Source organism: Tamandua tetradactyla, chromosome 18, assembly GCF_023851605.1.
Source record: "Tamandua tetradactyla isolate mTamTet1 chromosome 18, mTamTet1.pri, whole genome shotgun sequence".
Lineage (NCBI taxonomy): Eukaryota > Metazoa > Chordata > Mammalia > Pilosa > Myrmecophagidae > Tamandua > Tamandua tetradactyla.
Genome location: NC_135344.1, coordinates 37,688,643 through 37,708,958, shown reverse-complemented (window position 1 = coordinate 37,708,958; position 20,316 = coordinate 37,688,643). Strand labels below are relative to the sequence as shown.

General features: G+C 44.3%; 1 protein-coding gene and 2 long non-coding RNA genes across 4 annotated transcripts in view; 2 read left to right on the top strand and 1 right to left on the bottom strand.

Moving 5' to 3' along the window:
* The window catches only part of SLC14A2 (solute carrier family 14 member 2), a 67,772-nt gene that overhangs the window by 18,507 nt on the left and 28,949 nt on the right, over nt 1–20,316 (top strand). The window contains exons 6-10 of one of the 2 annotated variants that reach the window (XM_077135578.1): nt 2,556–2,703; nt 3,869–4,003; nt 5,713–5,762; nt 6,296–6,470; nt 14,228–14,234. In XM_077135578.1, coding sequence (XP_076991693.1) covers nt 2,556–2,703; nt 3,869–4,003; nt 5,713–5,762; nt 6,296–6,470; nt 14,228–14,234 — 515 coding nt within the window. The remainder of the gene's footprint in view (nt 1–2,555; nt 2,704–3,868; nt 4,004–5,712; nt 5,763–6,295; nt 6,471–14,227; nt 14,235–20,316) is intronic. The other variant, XM_077135577.1, reaches the window with a different exon arrangement.
* On the bottom strand, nt 4,656–19,182 carry LOC143662127 (uncharacterized). The gene is made up of 3 exons (XR_013165153.1): nt 19,109–19,182; nt 6,407–6,581; nt 4,656–4,796 (listed from the first exon to the last, which is right to left on the bottom strand). It is a non-coding gene; the product is annotated as an uncharacterized LOC143662127 (long non-coding RNA).
* On the top strand, nt 12,662–13,608 carry LOC143662128 (uncharacterized). Its single transcript, XR_013165154.1, has 3 exons — nt 12,662–12,829; nt 13,321–13,414; nt 13,503–13,608. It is a non-coding gene; the product is annotated as an uncharacterized LOC143662128 (long non-coding RNA).

Here is a 20,316-nt window from a genome sequence, read left to right as displayed (position 1 = left end):
TGTCCTTTGTGGCAGATGTGGCTGCAAACAATGCAAAACCTTCTTAAAAGTTTTAACTAGGTCTGGGGCTGGGAGCAGAAACAGGGTTAGCACCTAAATCCAAGAAAATGGAAAAGGCAGCCCTGCATGTAAGGGAAAGCTCATCATTTCCCACGTGAAACAGCTGGGACTGGAGCCAGACTCCAACTTCAGAAGAATCATCAATGAGCTGGTCACCTGGCAAATAGGCAAATTGGTCTGCTGTCCCTGCTCTCCACCCAAGAGGCACTGTCTGGGTGGCAGCCACAGAAACAGGTGCCACTTCCATAGAGAAAGTCCCATGGAGCCCCCCACCCAGACTGCGAGGCCATACAGCTCAGTGCCATGGGGACCAATCATGTGAGCCACAGAGAAGAGATGCCTCTTGTTCATCTCAAAATCAGCAATTAGAAAGAGGCACCAGGTTCCAAACCAAGTCCAGGTATCCTGAGACCCCAGTTTACCCTCTTATCTCCCCACCATACCACCACTCTGACAACTGACTCCTTTTCTTCCGCACGGTTTGTAGGTCCGAGTTTTAAAGAATCAGTGTCTTTTCCCTTTTCCTCTTTAAAGTGAATGACGAATGACTTCCTTTTTGTTTAACCAGCTTGTTGTTGTTAGTGAATTTATAAGGAGTATGAGGAGGCTGGTGTTCAGTAAATTTCCACAACTGCACACCAGGCTGCCCTCTCCCTGAGGATGTCGGCCGGGGCCAAGGGAGCAGAATGGAGGGAGGGCAGGGCCCCGTGCCACAGCTCACCAGGCTAAGCCATGGATCCCGGCTGAGGACACTTCATTCTAAACCCAGGCTCCATTCCAAGGCAACTTGTTCCCTCATTCCTTTCGTTCTTGACTGCTTGGGCTTAAAACCTGTGTTCCCTGATTGAAAAGTAGAAGATGGATGGATTCCCTGCAGCATCCTGCATTCCTCAGATGATGGGAAGTTGGTAGGGGTAATGGGATTTTTATTGAGTAGATTCCCGGCTTGTTCCCTACACTTAAGCTGAGTTCCCCGGTCTCGTTCAGAGAATTTTCAGGGTTCCTATAAATAAGACTGAGCCCCACCTTATCATTCCTTTCACAAGTTTATAGGCTCTGCTCAAACAGCGTTTGGTAACTAAAAGGCCACGCATTTGGAGGTAAGGATGGGCAAAGCTTAAAAGCTCTCTGGGACTCCTCAAACACTTACCCTAAAGTATTCAGACTAACTCCTACATCAAATCAATTTGCTACAAAGCACAAAATTTCATCCACAGGGAGAAGTTCAATTAGCGCTCAATATCTGCAGTAGATTTTCTGTGACTAAAACAGGGGTCCCCACACTCTGTTGCACACACTAGACTCCTTGATGCCTGACAGGGAGGAGGGGAGGTACCCCATGCCAATTAATTCAGAATGTCTCAGGGAGAGGCAGGCATCCATAGTTTTTTAAAGATCCCCAGGTGATTCCAATGTGCAACAAAGTTTGGAAACTTTGTATTGAACAAATAATACGTATTTATTAAGCATCTGTTATATACCCAGCCACAAAGGATCTCTGTCTTCAAAAGAGGTCATATGACCTAGGGATAGAGAAAAGATTACGGAATTTCAAAGCTGGAGGGATCATCTGGCAGGCCAGCCTCTCACGTTACACCCAAGCTCAGAAGGAGGAAGTGACATGCCCTCGATGATCACACGTGCACCATGGCAGAGCCCCCCAGGAGTCAGAGTCCTCCACTCCCAGCTAGTGCCTTCCCTACCCTGCCGTTCTCCCTCCCTTCCTTTCTGCTCTGAAAGGATTGCCAAAATGTGGATGATTCAATGGGACAGAGAAGGGCCATCTAACATCACTGCCAAATTAATCACTGCAAATTCCAAAACTCCAAATGACTCAGGCTTAGGGGCATTCAGCTTCGTGTCCTTCTCTGATGTTCCGTATGTGACCTTTTCACGATGCTAAGCACTCCTTGAGGACCGTGGAAATGCCTTCTCTGCCAAAGGCTCAGCAGCCCATGAGCAAGGACCTGCCAACACTGGCTTGACGGAGAGACAGTGAGTGTGGGTAAGAGCCTTAGACCAGAGGTCAAGGTCAGAGGGGCCAAACTCGGCTTGGAGGCCCACAAATCACCCATCACCCCTAGGTCTCAATTTCCTCATCTGTAAGTGGCCTAGAATATATCCACGAATCTTTCTAGGATTTCAGGAGGTCTAGAGGAACCCACCCCCGCCCCACCCAGTGCCCTGAGACTGCAGAGATGTACTCTGGTGCCCTCAAAGCCTCTTCTCTCAAGGCAGAGCCCTGAGCTCCTTGGAAGCATCATTGCCCAGCCTCTGTGCCCAACAGGGAGGCTCAGATGCCTGCCAGGTGATGGTGTGAGGAGCTATTTGTTCCAGCTCGTGCCCGCCCATGCTCTCTCCCACTCGGGAGGGCACAGCCATCCTCCCGTTCCACCCCATTACTCGCCCAGGAATGACTCTCTCCTGGCCCTGAGGCCTGCTCTGTGTGTTACCTGCCCATGCTCGAGTGACCAGGACTCTGTTGACTTTTGCAGCTGTTACAAGCCATCCCGGTTGGGGTCGGCCAGGTGTACGGCTGTGACAGTCCCTGGACGGGCGGCATGTTCCTGGTGGCCCTTTTCGTCTCCTCGCCTCTCTTCTGCTTACATGCAGCCATTGGCTCAATCGTGGGGATGCTAGCAGGTAGGCTAGAGCCCTCTGCCTGCACGGCGGTCTGCAGGATGAATTTCCAGAGGTCATTTCCCCCATGTGCACAGAAGTATTCTGACTTATGTTATTTGCTGAAGTTTTAAGACACCTTAGTGTAGGGATTTAGTTTTCCCTTTCTGGAGTCTGCAAAGGGAGCAGATTACAGTAGACAAGCCAGGGGACTGAGGACCCAGTCGGCCTGCACTTGGAGCCCCTGGGAGCTGGGGGTTGGGAAAAGGAGGGTAATGCAGGTGGGGGTGGCGAGTAGACGCAGGCAAAGCATGGGACCCAGCATTTTGAAATTTTGAGTAGGCTAAAAGGAAAAAAGTTTTCTCAAAAATTGACTGCTGGGCAGGCAACAGTGGCTTAGTGGCAGATATCTTACCTACCATGCTGGGGACCCAGGTTCGATTCCCGGAGCCTGCCCATGCAAAAAAAAAATCAATTGCCATCTTACAAATGTGATTTAATATTATAAATATATATATATATATATATGTATGTATGTACGTACACGTACTTAGAAATGTATATGCTGACAGTGGAGTCAGAAACTGGGGTGGGTAGTAGCAGCCTGTTGACTTATTCTAATATTTTTCAAACACATTTGGAAGCAGAACTTTAGAACGTTTTACTTGGAGATGATTTCAAAATTTATCAAACTGTTGTAAAAATAAAAGTGGTATAAGAGACTTCCATAAGCTCTTTACTCAGACTCACCTATTAATATATTACCCCTTTCGCTTTATCATTTTCATCCCTGTCATCTAGCTATCTATGTGTGTGTGTGTGTCCACATAATTTTTCTGAATCTTTTGAAGCAAACTTTTTTTAAATGAAATCTTCCACGCTAAAAATGCAGCTGTTCTGGCCAAAAGAGTGGGGAGGGGCTTGGGGTCCCAGCTGCTTGGCTGCCCCGCACCCCAGAAGTAGTCACACATGGCTTTGAAAAGCAGTTTGAAAACCACCGCTGCCTCCTCACTGTTGGCTCCCTAAGGCTAGGTGCCATTTGCCAGGATGCTCTGGCATGTAGGGGCGGGGGGCGGGGCGAACGGCAGGGGTGGGGTCAGGCCTGTCACCCCAAGACCCGGCGCCAGCCATGGGGTGCGGCTCGTGCTGCCACCCAGACCGGCCAGGAAAACCTCCCCTTGTCCCACAGCCCTGACAGTGGCCACCCCCTTCGAGACGATCTACCTGGGCCTCTGCAGCTACAACTGCGTCCTCTCCTGCATCGCCATTGGAGGCATGTTCTACGCCCTCACCTGGCAGACCCACCTGCTGGCCCTCTTCTGCGGTAGGTCTTCAGGAAAGCTGACGAGCTGGCCCCTCAAACCCTTCCTTTCCCCCTTGCTGTGTGAATCCCATGGTGACACCCGTCAGTGGTGGTGGCAGGAGGACCAGTGGCTCGAGGGACTCAAAGCTGCCTCTCTGTCGAACAGAGTCGCCATTATTACTGCAGTTATACTCACGGTGTTTCAGTTTTCAAGGAAATTGCACTTGCATTTCCCCATGGGCTGGTGGCAACGTTCCTGCTCCCTACAGCTCTTCCTGTAACAACTATTTAGAGAACAGGCCAGGCATGAAAGATGCAATGGTGCCCAAGAATGTAGGAAACCTGTCCTCACCAAGGTCTAGCTAAAGAGAAGCAATGGCACAAATAATTATTAAGACTGTCACATCTACAAAGACTACTGGAAAGGCTGAGTGAGAGTATATACCTGGTAACACTGAGATCTCTGAAAATCACAACATCAAGTTGTGAACACCTGATTTCCATAGAGTAAGCAGAGAATAAGCTCAAAGACAGAAGGGCCCAGTCCTGATTGTACACTAGCACCGTCCCAGCCCACAGCAGCTCCTGTGCTGCCTGCACCATGCTCTGGACTATAGAAACTTATGAGCCCAAGCAATCCTCCCAAGAAAACTACAAGGCTTAGAGTGTCAGCCTCATTTTGCATTTGAGGAAATGGAGTCCATAGGAGTCCATGAGCTTGCCCTAGAGCACAGCTATTAATGGCAGATGTGAGATGCAATCCCCAGTCCGTGCTTTCCATCAGCCTTCCTGTCCTTGAGTTGCTTGCATTCACCTGAAACAACAGGACTTCAGTAAGTAAAACTAGAGACAGTCGAAGAGCAGAACAAAATCCAGAACTGCTTCTCTTTGTTTTTTTCCCACATATGTGTGGAGACTGGATATGACTTCCATGTCCCTCATGTCTCTCTCAGGAGCCAGCATGCAGCTGGCCAGAGAGACACTGGCTCAGGAAATATTCATGAAGTCAAAGTGCTTGGTGTTTTGAGGTTCAGACTGGAAGTGCCTTTGGTCTGCTTCCTGTGGCTGGAACCATCTGGGAAGGCTTTGGGGGAAGGCTGTGCTTTATCTCAGTTTCAAGGAAGTATTTGGTAGGGAAAGAGAAGAAGCGGGTATTGTACTGCTCAGAGGGACATATGGAGCACGGGGCAGGGGCAGAAGGAACTTGTCCAGAGGCACTGGGGGCAGACAAGCTCCCCTACCTGTCCTTGGAGCTAAGATCCTATGCTGAACCCAGCAGCCCAACTTCTGGGACCCGGACCAGGAACCCAGATGTGGGTCAGACAGCATCACAGACACTCAGAATCTTGGACAGTTGGGACCTGATGGGAGCTGTCATGTAGCCTGACCACTGGACCCCAGACAAGTAATCATCCAGTCATCCAGCCTGGGCTAGGCATCCCCAAGGTCAGTGTGGATGGGCAAAGCATGGTTATTGAGCCCGTGTGCAGGCCACCATGGAAATGGGGAGGGGATAAAATAATATATAAGCTCTAATTTCTGCCCCTCACAGACGGCACAGTCTAGTGGGCGATGGGCCCCATCGACTTACAAAGGTAACTAAGATGTCAGGGAGTGGTGCAGGGAGTGAGGCTGGGGGGCAGGGTGGGACATGGAGGCCCTGCCAAGAGCAGTGGCTGGGAGGGGCAGGTCTGGGAAGCTGACTCCCTTGTGGCCCTTTTCCTCCACAGCCCTGTTCTGTGCATACATGGGAGCAGCCCTCTCCAAAATTATGGCAGTGGTAAGTTTGGATTCTTCTGGATACTACCCTAAAGTATTCTTCCCCAACCAGGATTCAGGACAATTGAAGGCCTGTGGAAGAATCCTGAGTGAGTCAAGGTAACTGGTGGCTGGTACTCCACCAAATACCTTTATCAAGGTTTATCTAGGGTTTGTTCAGAGAAGATCTGTCATGCTTAGCTGTGCTCCTGGGGTGTGTGTGTGTGTGTGTGTGTGTGTGTGTGTGTGTGTGTGTGTGTGAAAGAAAAAGAGAGAGACATAATTAGCAGCAGTGGGGACCATGCATGGACAGATAGAGGATGGCTGGATGTGTGAGACCACCCTTAGGCCAATTTTCAGCTCCATCGTTAAGAGATTCTGATTGTGCTCAAAGGTACCAAAACTTGAACGTCCATGACCAAGTACTCTGGCATTATGAATCCAGAAGCACAAATGCCTCAACCCCTACCACACTCTTCTTCCCCAGCCCTCCTGCCCCTTGGCCCAAGGTGGGTGCCTAGGAACATCCCTTGATCCCAATGCCTTTTTCTCTAGATCGGTGTGCCTCCAGGCACCTGGGCCTTCTGCCTCTCCACCCTCCTCTTCCTGCTCCTGACCACCAACAACCCCGCCATCTACAAGCTCCCGCTCAGCAAAGTCACCTACCCCGAGGCCAACCGCGTCTACTACCTAACGGTGAAAAGCAGTGAAGAGGAGAAGTCCCCCAGCGGTGACTAGTCAAGGGCCAGGCAGAAACACTCTTTGCCTGGACTCGATGTCCTCATCCTGTTATCTCAACTCTGTCAGCTGCAGCACGCACCTTCTCTGCCTTTCCCTGAGCCTGTGTGGAAGCAAACAAATCTGTGACTCCCTTTCCCTGAAGCTGACTTTCTCTCTCTGCCTCAATCTCTAACTATCTACCGTGCGACATTACAGGCAGTTGGTAATGAGCTCATAAGGAGTGTGTTTTAAATGCCATTGACTTTAAAAAAAAAATTATTTAGGCTTTTGGGGGGAAGGCAATTAAGAGGTGATCTTCTTGGCATATTTAGTGAAATAACAGATGTTAAAATTGAACTTGCTTCCTTATGTCCAAGGAACCACTAAGTAGATATGGAGTTTGTGTAAGTCAGGGGAAAGGTGCTAGGAATCGATGGCACCATCGTGCAGAACTAATAAATGCAGGTGTGTGAAGCTCTCCACAGAAGGGAGAGAGTCCACACTGATCAAGGGTTAAAGTCAGATCAGAAATAACCTGAACTCTGAAAGTGGCTAAATAGGGAGTCTTGAATAGACGGTAGTCAGAGTAGAGGACAAGGTGATACTTCATAGCAGGGAGGAATAATCAGCAAATTAACACATTAGAATCCTGTATATGATTTTTATTATGTGTGAAGGATATGCATTTCCAGGTTGAGGTTAAACTAACAGCTCTTAGCAGAGATGTCACTTCAGGGAAGTGCCTGAGGTCAATATGTGAAAAACTGGGAAATTTACATCATATTCTATTTGCTTATGGGTATTTAAACTTTTATGAAGTTTAGCATACTTAAAACAAATGGTTAATCCTAACCATAGGAGGACAAATAATTATTCATGAATTTCATAATTTGGTTTCCCAACAACTATAATGGAGGACAGGAGCTCCAGTTCCCTGCCAGACTTCCAGAAGGGGTTCAGTTACCCAATAAGAAGTAGAGACCCCAAGGTATCCTAATCATATGACCAGAAACCCCAGTGATTCATTATGGCCAAATTGCCCTAGAAAATCCCCTCCCCTCTCCAATAAACAAATGCGGACCTTCACACAAAGCATTGAGTCTGAATAAGAACTTTATTTCAGCCATGCTTTTACTGGATTTCCAGGAAGGCAAACAATTTGGATATGAAAAAACCTGCAGCTCACTTGGACAAGATTGTATTTTATCCTCCCTCCTCTTCCCACCTCATTTCATAGTTTGTCATTTACAATGTATGGCTGTGCCAGTTCGAATCTGTGGTGGACCCCAGAAAAAGCCATATCCTTGAACCCTCCTTCAATATTGCTGGGTGGGAGCATTTTGATTTTTCCCATGGAGACGTGACCCACCGAATTGTGGGTGGTAACTTTGATTAGACGATTTCCATGGAGGTGTGTCTCTACCCATTGAAGGTGGAGTTGCTTACTGGAATCCTTTAAAAGAGGAAACGTTTTGGAGAGAGTCCCTTTGGTAGAGCCACAAGAAAGCCAGCAGATACCGCCATGTTCACCATGTGCCCTTCCAGCTGAGAGAAAAACACTGAACTTCATCAGCCTTCTCGAACCAAGGTATCTTTCTCTGGATGCCTTTGATTGGACATTTTATAGACTTGTTTTGATTGAGACATTTTCTCAGCCTTAGAACTGTAAACTAGCAACTTACTAAATTCCCCTTTTAAAGCCATTCCGTTTCTGGTATATTGCATTCTGGCAGCTAGCAAACTAGAACAACCACCTTAGCCACAAATATCTGTTTTTTCTTCCCCCAGTTTCCACTTTAGCTTCTAAGAGGAATTGAAGCTGTTTAACTATATTATAAGTTGCCAAACTCACTTCGAGACAAATGGATAAAAATGAGTTATTCAGAAAAGGGAAATATTTGTTCAACAAGTCTGAAAAAATCACAGGAAATACCACAGAAATTCTTTAATACATTGTGATCAAGATGGCTGGATATTTATGTACAAAATAGAGAGCAAATTATCTCCCAGTTTGATATAAAAAAGAACTTTCTGAATAAAGTGTTTCTAATTACTGAACTAGCTTGCCAAAAGAAAAAGTACATGAGTGATTAATGTTTTCAAACCAGTTTTTTTTGAGCAAATCAATGTTATTTCCCAAATGTGGTCAGACAAGCTCCTCCTCAAAGCCAACCAAATCTCATCAAACCAGGTTGATGGGCAGATGCTGCATCCATCCTGTGGGCATGGATAGGGGTGGAGCAGAAGTGAAATGCCCACCTCTAAGAAAAGTCTGCTAAATGCAGGTTGCCTTGCCCATGGGCCACGGGTAGATGTCCAGATGTCCTCTGAATTAGCCCAACAACCTTGTAATTTTTGAAAAGCTCCCTAGAGTGATCCTGTCCCACCTTCACCAGTGCTTTCACATGTCACTGACCTACAAAATGAGTAGGTATAGGAACCCCAAACTTATAGATTCAACCACCAACACGAGGTTGCTTAGGAGCAGACCACCTTGAGAAAAAAAGTAGGGTTTTGGCAGCAGATGTTTTTCTACTTTCACCCCAAACTACTAATAGCAGCTCTTGGTTGTAGAAACTACAGGGCTCATGTTGAACATAAATTTGGAATCATTAAAGAAAGTAGAAATCTACGTTGGGAACAGGAGGAGACTTTAGAGGAGGTCACGCCTCAAACTCTCAAACTCTTTCCCTATCATACTTCCCTCTCCCTCTCTCCACTATCCCCTAACCCAATCTTCCCATCTTCTCTCCTTCTAACCTCACCATTTCTCCCTCCCATTTTCACATCCTCTCCTTCAACACTGATGAGTTCTACTGTCAGCCATTAAATCATCTCTTGTTACTGCATTTTTGAATGGTAGATATTGAATCACCTTTTCAATCTCTTCTACAATCATTGACATGGTCCTGATTTCTACTTCTTAGGTCAACTTTGAGATTATGTGTTTGGTAAGAAATAATTCCTTGTCTTTAATTTTAAAATTGTTGTTGCCATAGAGTTTCTCATAATGTTCTGATGCCATAATTTTAATCTCTCTTGTATTTGTGATTGTGTCTCCCTATTTCTAAAATTTTGCTCTTTCTTTTCTTGTATTATTATTGTATGCAGCTGCCCCATTTTATTGCCTTTTTCAAAGAAGCATTTGGGAATTTATTTATTCTTTCTACTTGTTCAGTTTGTTTCCTACTTTACTGATTTTTTTCCTTCTGTTTTTCTCATGGTTTATTTAAATGTTCCTTTTCTCCTAATTGCTTAAAATGGACACAAAATTCATCCTTTTTGGTCCTTTTTCTTTAACAAGAAAGGCATTTAAGGCTATAATTTTCTCCTGAGTACAGCTTTAGCTGTGTACCATAGATTTTGAAATAAAATATTCTACTTCCATTGTTTTTTTTAAATGGTTTATAATTTTCATTTTGATTTTCTCTTTAATTTAAGGATTATTTAGGAACGTGTTTCTTAATTACCACAATATAGGAATCTGGGTATTTTTAGCTTTCTGTATCAGTTTTATTGGATTACAAATAGTGGATATGGCCTATAAAATCTCTATTTTAAGTCTTTATGTATTTTTTCTTTGTAGCCAAGTAATTCATTGATTTTGGACATATAAACTGCAATCTCATAATTTGAAGGAAATACATATTGAATTGATTAATTGTAGCATTCAATTCTATGTCCTTGTTTATTTTTTGTCTATGGGATTGCAATTCTGAAAAAGGTGTATGTAAAAAATCACACTATAATTATATAGTTTTATTAAATTATCTTTGCATTTCTAAAATGTTTGCATCATATATTTAGCTACTAGATTGATGACTGCTGATTTATGATTATCATTGATTCTATATAAATTTTGTCTTTTACCATTACAAAATACTCATCTTTATCCTAGCTAGTGCTTTTAATCTCCATTCAAACTTATCTGACATTAATATTGCCATACCTGCTTCCTTTCTGGTATTTTCTTATCCCTTTTTTTTTTTATCCCTTTGTTTTTAACCTCTATCATTTTTAACTGTTTTTTTTAACTTTATCCTTTTCTTTTAACTGTATTTCTTAAAAATAACATTTAGCCATATTTTAGATTTTATATATAACTATATATAGTTATAGATACAGTTTTTTAACCTGATCTTAGTGTTTATTGTAATAGGATAATTCAGGCCCTGCACATCAATGTGCTTGTTTAAATGTCACAATCAATATGCTTGCTTTATTTCTTCATTTTACATTTTTTGACTATTTATTTTTCACTGTTGCTTTTGCTTTTTCATTTTCCTCATTTTGCAAGTTTGATCATGTTACTTTATTTTTCTTTCTTCCCTTTGTTAATTTGGAAGGTCTACTGATCTTTTTCATTCTATTTAGTTGTTACTATTCTTTACCCAACATTCATATTCAAAACCATATTTCTCTATTACCAAAGAGCAAATTACCAAATAGTTAACCCTGCCAAGATGCCCCATTCCTCCAATGTTCCTTATCTCCCTCGAGGAACTAAGGCCTTTCTAATGCGTTCATTATTTCCCTTCCCAGTGTGCCAGACCTTAAAATACTTTTCTCTCCTGCCATCTTCATCCATAGACTTTCCTGAAATCATTTGTTATTTTTAATTATTTTCCCTTGTAATATGCTTATTTTTTCAAGACTGCTTCCTTTGGGAGGGGAAGAAAGCTCCCAAAGCAGAGCAAAAGTACAAATGGCGAAAACCATTTATACTTTTATACCCACTTTTATACATTCCCAGTCATTCTATCATTGTGCTTTTGGAGTTATTATTATATTGGATGTGTTACATTTTATCTCTGCTTCCTCCATTCTTCATCTTCCCCTGTCTTGTCATCTTTGTTTATAACTCATTCTTGATTTTCCTCAAATAATATATGAAAGAATAGTGGTTACATATTCTCTGACTGTTGGATGGTGTTCTAGTTTGCTAGCTGCCAGAATGCAACACACCAGAAACAGATTGGCTTTTAATAAAAGGGGATTTATGTTGTTGGTTCTTCAGAGGAAAGGCAGCTAACTTTCCACTGAGGTTCTTTCTTATGTGGAAGGCACAGGATGGTCTCTGCTGGCCTTCTCTCCAGGCCTCTGGGTTCCAACAACTTTCCCCCGGGTGACTTCTTTCTGCATCTCCAAAGGCCTGGGCTGAGCTGCAAGTGCTGAGATGAGGAATGCCGAGCTGCTTAGCTGTGCTACCTTGCGCTCTCTCATTTAAGCACCAGCCAATTAAGTCAAACGTCACTCATTGCAGCAGACACGCCTCCTAGCCGACTGCAGATGTAATTAGCAACAGATGAGGTTCACGAACAATTGGCTTGTGTCCGCAGCAACAGAACTAGGTATGCTCACCTGGCCAAGTTGACAACTGAATCTAACTAACACAGATGGTATTCATGTTTTCTTGTTCCCCCCCAATGAATGGGATTTTGACTGGGTGTGGGCCCCCTGAGTTGTAGGCTTTTCCCCTCCATTGACTATAGGTATCATTCTTTCATTTTCTGGCTTCCAGCTACTACAGATGTGAAGTTTGATGTCATCTCATACTTTTACCTTCGTCAATAACTTGTTCTTTCTTTCTAGTTGACTAGAAAGAAAATCTACACAAGATTTTCTCCTTATCTTTGATATTTGGAAACTTTGTGAAGTTAAGGCTGAGTGTGTGTCTTTTCTCATCAGTCCTGCCTTTCACTCTGCAAACTTAAGTTTTCCCTCTGCTTGTCAACTTTTCTTCTTCCTCCTTGCTTTTCTTCCTTCTCTTCCATTTACTCTATCTGGGGTCCTTTTATTCAAGTTAGGTCTTCTAAGGTCTGCTCCAAGTTGTTTATCTTTTTCTTCGTGTGGTTTTCACCATTTGTACTTTTGCTCTGCTTTGGGAGCTTTCTTCCCCTTGATCTTTGAGGCCAGTGATTCACATCCCAACAGTAACTGTTCTTTCCTTCAGTTCATCTGTTGAACTTTTTAGTTCGAAAATCACGTTTTTTATTCTAGGAAGTCTTTGGGATGAAGATAGAAATTTAATCTTCATATATATTTTTATTATTCTTTTGTTGTTGTCTATACTGCCCTGTTTCATAAATCGGGTAACTTGTGTCCTCCCCCCAACCTCTGCCCATTGCCCTTATTGCATCACAGATGGGCCCCTATATTTGTTGCCCAGGGCCACTTGCCAAAATTCATGAGCTGGGCACCTAGTAACTTTGCCGTATGCCTTGACCTCATTCACTCATTCATCCAGGAGTCATTGCAGGAGTAACTATTAATATGTTACTCAGACTGTGGGCTTGACAACAAACCAGGAAGGAATCAGACCAGTCCCTGCCTTCAAGGAATTTATTTTATGGGGACTTGCCTAGCCAGGTGAGTAGACTCAATTGAGGCAAAGATGAGGCTGGAATCACACATTGCCTGAGTCTGCAGAATTAATCTCATTATCTTGACTGATCAGGTTGGCCTCTGTTCAGGAAAAGCATCAGCATGATTTTAAAGGTTTCAGGAAGATTTCTGTGCCCCTTTCCCTCTTGTTGCCTATCTTGACATAACCAGCTGCCCAAACATTCCCAGTTTTCCCTTTGGTGAAAAGCTTTGAACCCGTCAAAATGTAAACAGTCCTGGGAAGGTAACATGGTATGCATGATCAATCATTTGCATTTTAGGTTAAAGGAGCAATTTCTGAGAATAGGTTTGATTAAAGTGAATGGGAGAGTACAAAGAAAAAAAATATTAACACATTTTGAGAGGGTCTTTGGCAAAGGAGGGCATGATGACTAAGGACAAGCTGGATGAATGAGGGTCTGGAGCCCTGTTGTTTCATTGGAAATGATGATGAGATGATTATATTTGACTTGAAGGAGGGAAGATATGACTGGCTGTCTGCAGTGGGAGGTAGCACATACAAAAGAGAAAGTACTTAAAGTATTGAGTGAGGATCACTTGGTCAAAGTGGTAAGTAGGCAACTGAATCAGTAGATGGGGGGCGGGGTCTTTTTAAGAATGCAAGTTGCCTAAGAAGTCTTTGCCCTTGAAACCTGAGTTCCCAATTCTGGAGGTACAGGAGCAGGGGATGGAGGCCTGTTTGGGATGTTTGCTTTGGATGTGAGGCTAGACTAGATGACCACTGGGGCCTCTCTCTTCCAACTCCAAGTTTCTGTGACTCTATGACACTGTGGTCCTACAGAAGAACAAGGAGGAGGTATCACTGAGATGGCAAAAAGGTAAGAATGTGGGGACCATGTATACACCAAAAATAAACCATGTCTGCCTTTATAGGTTTTCCTAGCACGTACCCAATTAGCTATTCGGTCAATTTATCAAAACGTTCAAAGTAGTTGTTTGTGTGAACACAGGAGTGCTTGACTTTTTCGTCCCATCGCTCTACCCTTCTTTGGGTCAACCCTCCAAAGATCTAGCCACTGAGAAACTCGGTCTTCCCAGTCTGTTTGTAGTTACAACAAACTAGTATGCCCCGCTTTATTTATGCTTCCTCCATGAGTCTGAGCTTCATTTCCTTGGGTCAGCAGGGTTACAAGTGTCTGGGGACAGCTGTAATCTAAAACTAGGCAGGGGTTGGCAGTTTCATTATGAGCATGATTTTTACTCAATAAACCACAGTCTCATTTGGTAATTTTAAAGACATTCATTCTTTTATAGGAAGTTCTCGATTTTCCTGCCTCTAGCCATTCAGAAAGAATGGAAGAATCCACAGGGACCCCTCTGTTCCTAATGGAATTAGGAATTCTAAGACTTCAAGACTCCAAGGAGGTGGGTGTGGGTACAGGGAAATGTTAGGAAGGTGCTTTTTACTCTGTGAATTGATAACTAGGAGTCTCCAGCCCCACTAGTACCTTTCCCCATGCATTTGTTCCATAAGGACTTTTTCCTTTCCCTTTGAGGAATCTGACCTTCACCGTTTAGCATCTGGCAGTCAAGGCAGGCCTCTTCCTTCTACGATGTTGAAAATGTAGAATTGAAGGGAAAGAAGACCTGTGTGGTGAAGAAAACTTAGTCCTGAAGTGAATTCTGATGGACTCTTCAAGGAAAGAGAGGCCTGTTGGCATAGACACACCTCTTGGGGACACTTTTGCATCTGAGTTCCAACCTTCTGTAGGCCCTGTTGAGAATTCAATTACACCTTGGTCTTCTGCTCTCCAGGCTGGGACTTGATTGCCCTGCCCTAAGTCTAGCATGCTTGACAGATACAACACTTTGAAGCACAATGGTTCCACTGGGTTCATGGAATGCATGTGATCTTCCTGGATGGCTTATTCAGGGATAATTGTTTCATTTGTCTTTTCAAATACCTTACATGTTATCCATGGGTGGTTTCTTCCTGTTACTTCTGGGGCGGTCGGATGTTTAGGGGGCTGGACTGAGTATTCCACAAGAGGTTGAGGAAAGGCCAGAGCAAGAGGACATGAGGATTGAGCCAAGAGACCAGCCAGCTTGGGGACAAGGAAAAGGTGAACACTCAGGTGTCATCAGGGGATGGTCATGAACCCTGCACTAGCAGCCCTAAGGAAAGGCCCCCTTGCAGAGAACTAACTTGTTCTCCACATCACTGCCCTGTCTGGAATGTGGGGACGCTGGCCTCCTCCCACCTCCTTTGTTTGCTTTCCTTCCTCAGAAGGCCTTCTGTGATCAGAACCCCTCTTCAGCAATTCCAAAACACCTGGCACAGTGGGGAGGGGGGCATTTGACGTCAGTGGTAGGGAGGAGGGTCTACTCAACTGTGGCTAATTTCCTCATTGCGAGGTTTATTTCTTGACCCTGAGTAGGCCCCTCACAGCCGTCAGTAGGTGTGTGTGCTGGGGGGGGGGGGGGTTGATGGGGGGGGGGGAAGGGCAGCAAATGCATGACCCATCATACTTGCAAACAAAATGGTGTTTGGATTGTTGGATTGGGCCCCCTCCCCGAACCTCAGCCCACCTGACCCCATGGCCTCGTGGTACTTGGGAGTGCCGGCTCCCCTAATATATAGTGCTCAGAACCCTTCTGGAGGTGGGCCTACATCATGCCCTCTTTGCTCCGACTGGGCTCTGAGGTGAGCGCCCCCCAGGTCCCAGTCACCTGTCATCAGGAGTCTGAAGGAGGAAAGATCTGAAGATTTCCACAGCATCAGAAAGATGGCATCTGGTATTGGGTTGGGCAGAAATTATCATTCAGAAGGCAGATAACAATATTGCTCCCCAGCCTAAGGCCCTGACTGCAAGGGGAATTAGGAAGCTTACCCAGCAGATAAAGCTTATTTACTGACCCCCTCAGGAGACAGCACTTCGATAAATGCTTTCAAGGCAAAGGCTGGAGTGAGAACTCGAATGAATGTAGTGCCTGGGAGGTAATGGCTAAGGGAGGACAGGGAAGTTAGGAGACTAGTCTGAAACTCTCTGGCCCTTTAAAGAAAACCTTCCTCTTGAAACCAGGTGGGGAAACCATGGTTGCAGCAGCTAGAATTCCCAGGAGAGTTTAGAAAGTAGTCATTTGCTTGGAAGGCCAGAGAGTATACAGCTGAGCTATGTAAGAAGCATTTACCCTCTTCTCTGTCCTCTGTGATACCCTTCCCCAACTGGCAGATGCCCACCAGGCTTAGGTCTAGGGAATGTAGAGTGAATTTACAGAAAATAAACAAAAGGATGGGATGGAAGTCTCCAGGAAGCGAAGGGGTTCGGGTTTAGGGAGACGTTGTAACAGCTGGAGTTGAGAACCAGAGAGTCTGCCCCAGGCAGAAGGAAGCTTCTTCCTAAATCCCATCCGGCTAGATTTCTCCATCCCTGGGCAGGAGATCAAAAGGACCCAGGTAAGCAGCCCCAGGGGAGAGATGACTGCAGAGGACCATCGTGCTTTCAAATGTAGCGAAAAAAGTCTTGTCTCCTTCTGTCCCTTCCCTCTGTTGAGGTGCAGTCTGGGGACTCCAGTCCTGGGGAGGGGTGGGTACTTTCTAAGAACTCCAAACAGAATTTAGATCCATCTTCAAGCTGGAAGGCTCTTAAGTATGTATAGTCCAAACCGCTTATTTTATAGATGAGGAACCATAGCTTGTCCGAGTAGTGAAAGAGCAGGGATGAGGCCCAGGTGTCCTGACTTGCAGCCCTGAGCTGTGTCTGCAGACCCAGTGGTGAAGCAGGTTAATCACAGAGCCTCAAGTCCCTCCACCACCCACCTGCCCACTGCATTAGCCTTCATGTTATTTCTACCATCCTTCCCACTACTTACGGGTACCACCTTGCCTCTCTGGAAACTCATCTTCCCTCACTCTCAACTTGAGTGCTCTGTCCCCCACCTCTGACACCCGCAGGGCTCCCCCTCAGCAGCTCAGTTATGAATTGGGCCTGTGAGAGGCCACCTCTGACTAAGGTAGAATTGAATGCCTGCTGCTTCTAGAGTGGAGGCACTTGGTCCGGATGTCTTGGCCCTCTCCGCTCGGGTTCTGTGTCCCTGCTGCAGATGCACCAATAGAACAGAATCCACCACCTTTCTCCTCCGTGCCCCTCTCTCACACACCTGTCTTAGATATTGTAGACTTTTTCTGTGTAGCTACAGAGAGTGGATGTTCCTAGAAGACAGATGGCTGTGCCCTAATGAACAACATTCCAGCACTCTGGAGTTATCTGATCAGGAAATGGACAGCCCTGTGTGAGGTATGTGATTGGCTCCAAAACTGGAACCAATAGATATGAGCTTTGGTGAACCCGTTGAGGGAAGGCCAAGCTCTGAGGCCCCGCTATGTCCATGGTCAACATCCTGGTCTTGCTGTATATCTTTCCTCAAACTTATACAGCCCCATTCCTCCTATTAGATTAGGGAGGAAAAATTAGCTTACTCTTATGTGAGAAGTTTGACTAATTGGTATTGGTTGTCTGGAGCATTGTGTTAAGAAGGATCCTATAGCTGTATCTAAGCTTGGGAAGGAGTGCTGTGATCAATTACCTATGCCTGACATAAGTAATGGTGGTGTGGGGGAGTAGGTGGGAGAGCAAGGAAGAGGATGTGGGGAAAGGGAGTATGGAATATGCTAGAAGTGAAGAAACCAGTGTACAATGATCAAAAACAAATGATCAATAGGTGTCACAAATGTGATGATACACAGGTGCTTATTATTTTTTAGAAATTTTGTTATTCCTTTTGGAATATGAAATAATTCGTAATTTTTAAGAATTAAAAAATTGTGAAATTGTAATCCATGTCAAACTCTAAAATATGTTCTACAACTAATTGTGGTGCTTTTTTGTATATATGTTATTTTTTACAAAAAAAGAAGGAAAAAATGTCAATTGTGATGATAAAAATATATTTAAGCCCTCTAGCCTCCTATATTCTGGAGCTACTAGAAGGAAAGATCTGAGAGAATCGTATGGTAGCCCATGACAAACTCTGGGATCTGTCCTGTAAGTACTTGTTGAAGAGTGCTTTGAAAACTATTGCTTTTTTATTTCTTTGCCTTGTATATACATTATACTATATAATAAAAAAAAGTTAAAAAATAGTGACAAAACTATTGATAACATTTGGGAAGGCACCAACTGTCTGTAAAAATATCTACCTTGAAGGAGTAAAGAACCAAAACAAGGAGGTTAAACCATTCCTGACTAGCTTTGTGCCTCAGGTAAGTCACTTCTTTCTGGGCTTCAGTTTCCTTTTGCCAAGGCCTCGACCCAAAGATCACTTGATTAGCAAGGATTGATCATTCCAAGAAGTTCCAATAGCTTGCCAAGTATTTATTGAATGCTTTTTGTGTGCATTGTAGCTGTCAATATGAAACTCCACTATGGCCCTAAGCCCAAAAGATTTAGTCTCAAGTATGATCTCAAAATGCAGGAGAAATTTAAGGAACAGAATGATCCATAAGGCCAAAGAAGCCAAGGATGGCTTTCAGGAGGAATTAGAACATAAATCATATACTGAAAGGCTGATAGAACTTAGTCAAGAAGAGGAAAGGGGGAGCACAGAGGACAAGTGACAAGGGCAGGGTGTCCTGGCAGGGTATGTTGTGGGAGGGAAAAGAAAGAGACTGGATAATGAGGTTAATCAGATTGTGGAACATCTGGAAAGCCAGGCAGAGATGTTTGACCATTATGCTGTAGGCACTGGGGAGCCATGGGGATTATTGAGTAAGGGAGTGACATCCTGATATGGGCTAGCAGTTGAGGTGCAGAAAGGATTGAAAGAGGGAAAAATAAGAACTGAGATGGATAATATAAATGTGCCATCCTGAGGGTGTGGTCTGGGTTGAGAACAGTGGGGGAGAGTGCCCAGTTGTTCTGGCAGAAGTCCATCGGGTGTTACCCCATTTACAGATGGGTGCTCTGACCCTTGAACTCTCTCAAGCCTCATCATGAACCCACTTATCAACATCTCACAACCCGCAGCCCCCCGCCCCATGGATTCAGCCAAGGAGCTACGATCTAGGCAAGTCTATTAGCCAACTAGTGAGCTATGTGGGGATGGACAAAAGAAAGAGTCGAAACCATTTCCTATAAGGATGAGGTCTTGGTTATCTCAGAAGTACAGTGACTCATACCTCTTCTTAGAAAATAAAAAATTGGCTAATTGATTAAGAAGTCAGGGTTTCCAAATAATTCATCTCCAAGTGCTCCCCTGGACCTGGCCTCCGTAATTACCCCATCTATCTCTCCCACAGCTCACCTCCAAGTCCAGATATATAAGGAAGGCTCAGAAAGATTTTATTTTTTCTTGGTTCTCTGAAAGGAAAAGGTCTCATTGTTTAAAGAGAAATGGATTCTAGAATGCCTAATTAGGCTATTACATTCAAAAATGGATTCTAGAATGCCTAATTAGGCTATTACATTCAAAAGTAAAGTTGTATTGAGAGACCAAAATAAATCCTTTATGGAAGTAAAGTACAGGGAAAGAAATCTTAGACTAGAAGGCAAGAGACAGAACGGACCTATGTAACATCTATTCCTGTTTCTGTCATTAGCTGTGTAGCCTTGGGCAAGTCATTCCATTTCTGTAGGCCAGTTTGCCCATCTGTAAAATGAGAGGGCTGGGCTGGATCAATCTTGAAGGTCATTTCCAACTCTAACGTTCTATGGCTCTGATAGTTTGTACAATAATCTTTGAAAATATCAGCTAAATACACCTTTACAGGAAAAGGGACTATCCCCCTTAACACCCACAGGCATCCATATCCTCTCTCCAAAGCTCAACTTCCATGTGGGGAAACATCTGTCCAAACCATGGCCAAAGAGGAGTCATTTAGAACTGGATGTAGGAAAAAAAATTTGCATAGGATATGTGACTTCAAAAACATCTTTCTGGCATTGTAGCTAAGAAATTGCCCTCAGATGTGTGGGTTTGTCCAGAAACAACAGGTTGGAGGAATAAGAAACCCAAAGAACTTGGGAAGGATGACAAATTGTTCCATATGTTGGCCATTTTAACAAGTGATGTGTGGACAGCATCAGCATCACTCCAACTCCAGGAGACAGTAAACCTCTCCAAACCTAAGAGAGAGAACTTGTAGAAAGCTATAGACTTGGACCTGTTAGGGTAAAGGCTTATTTTTCAGTAAGAGAGACTGTCATTTTTCGGAAAGACATAGATGCCTCAAAAAAGTTGCGAAGGGCTTCAAAATTTGATTTGACTGGTGAGTTCTTCTACACTTAAAAAAAATACACTCATATTTGAATGGTGGTCATTTTCTGAGTTTTGGCAGTCAGTGGAGGCACGGGTCCATTGGGCTCACTACTCCTCAGTAAGTGTTTCAGAACAAATCATTAGAGCTCATACCTGTTCTTTCCTTCTGTGAGTCAGCAGGAGGAAAGCAACCCTGGACTCCTGCCTGTTAAAACACGGGATGGTGGCAATCCTCGAGGGCAGAGACCGTGTGC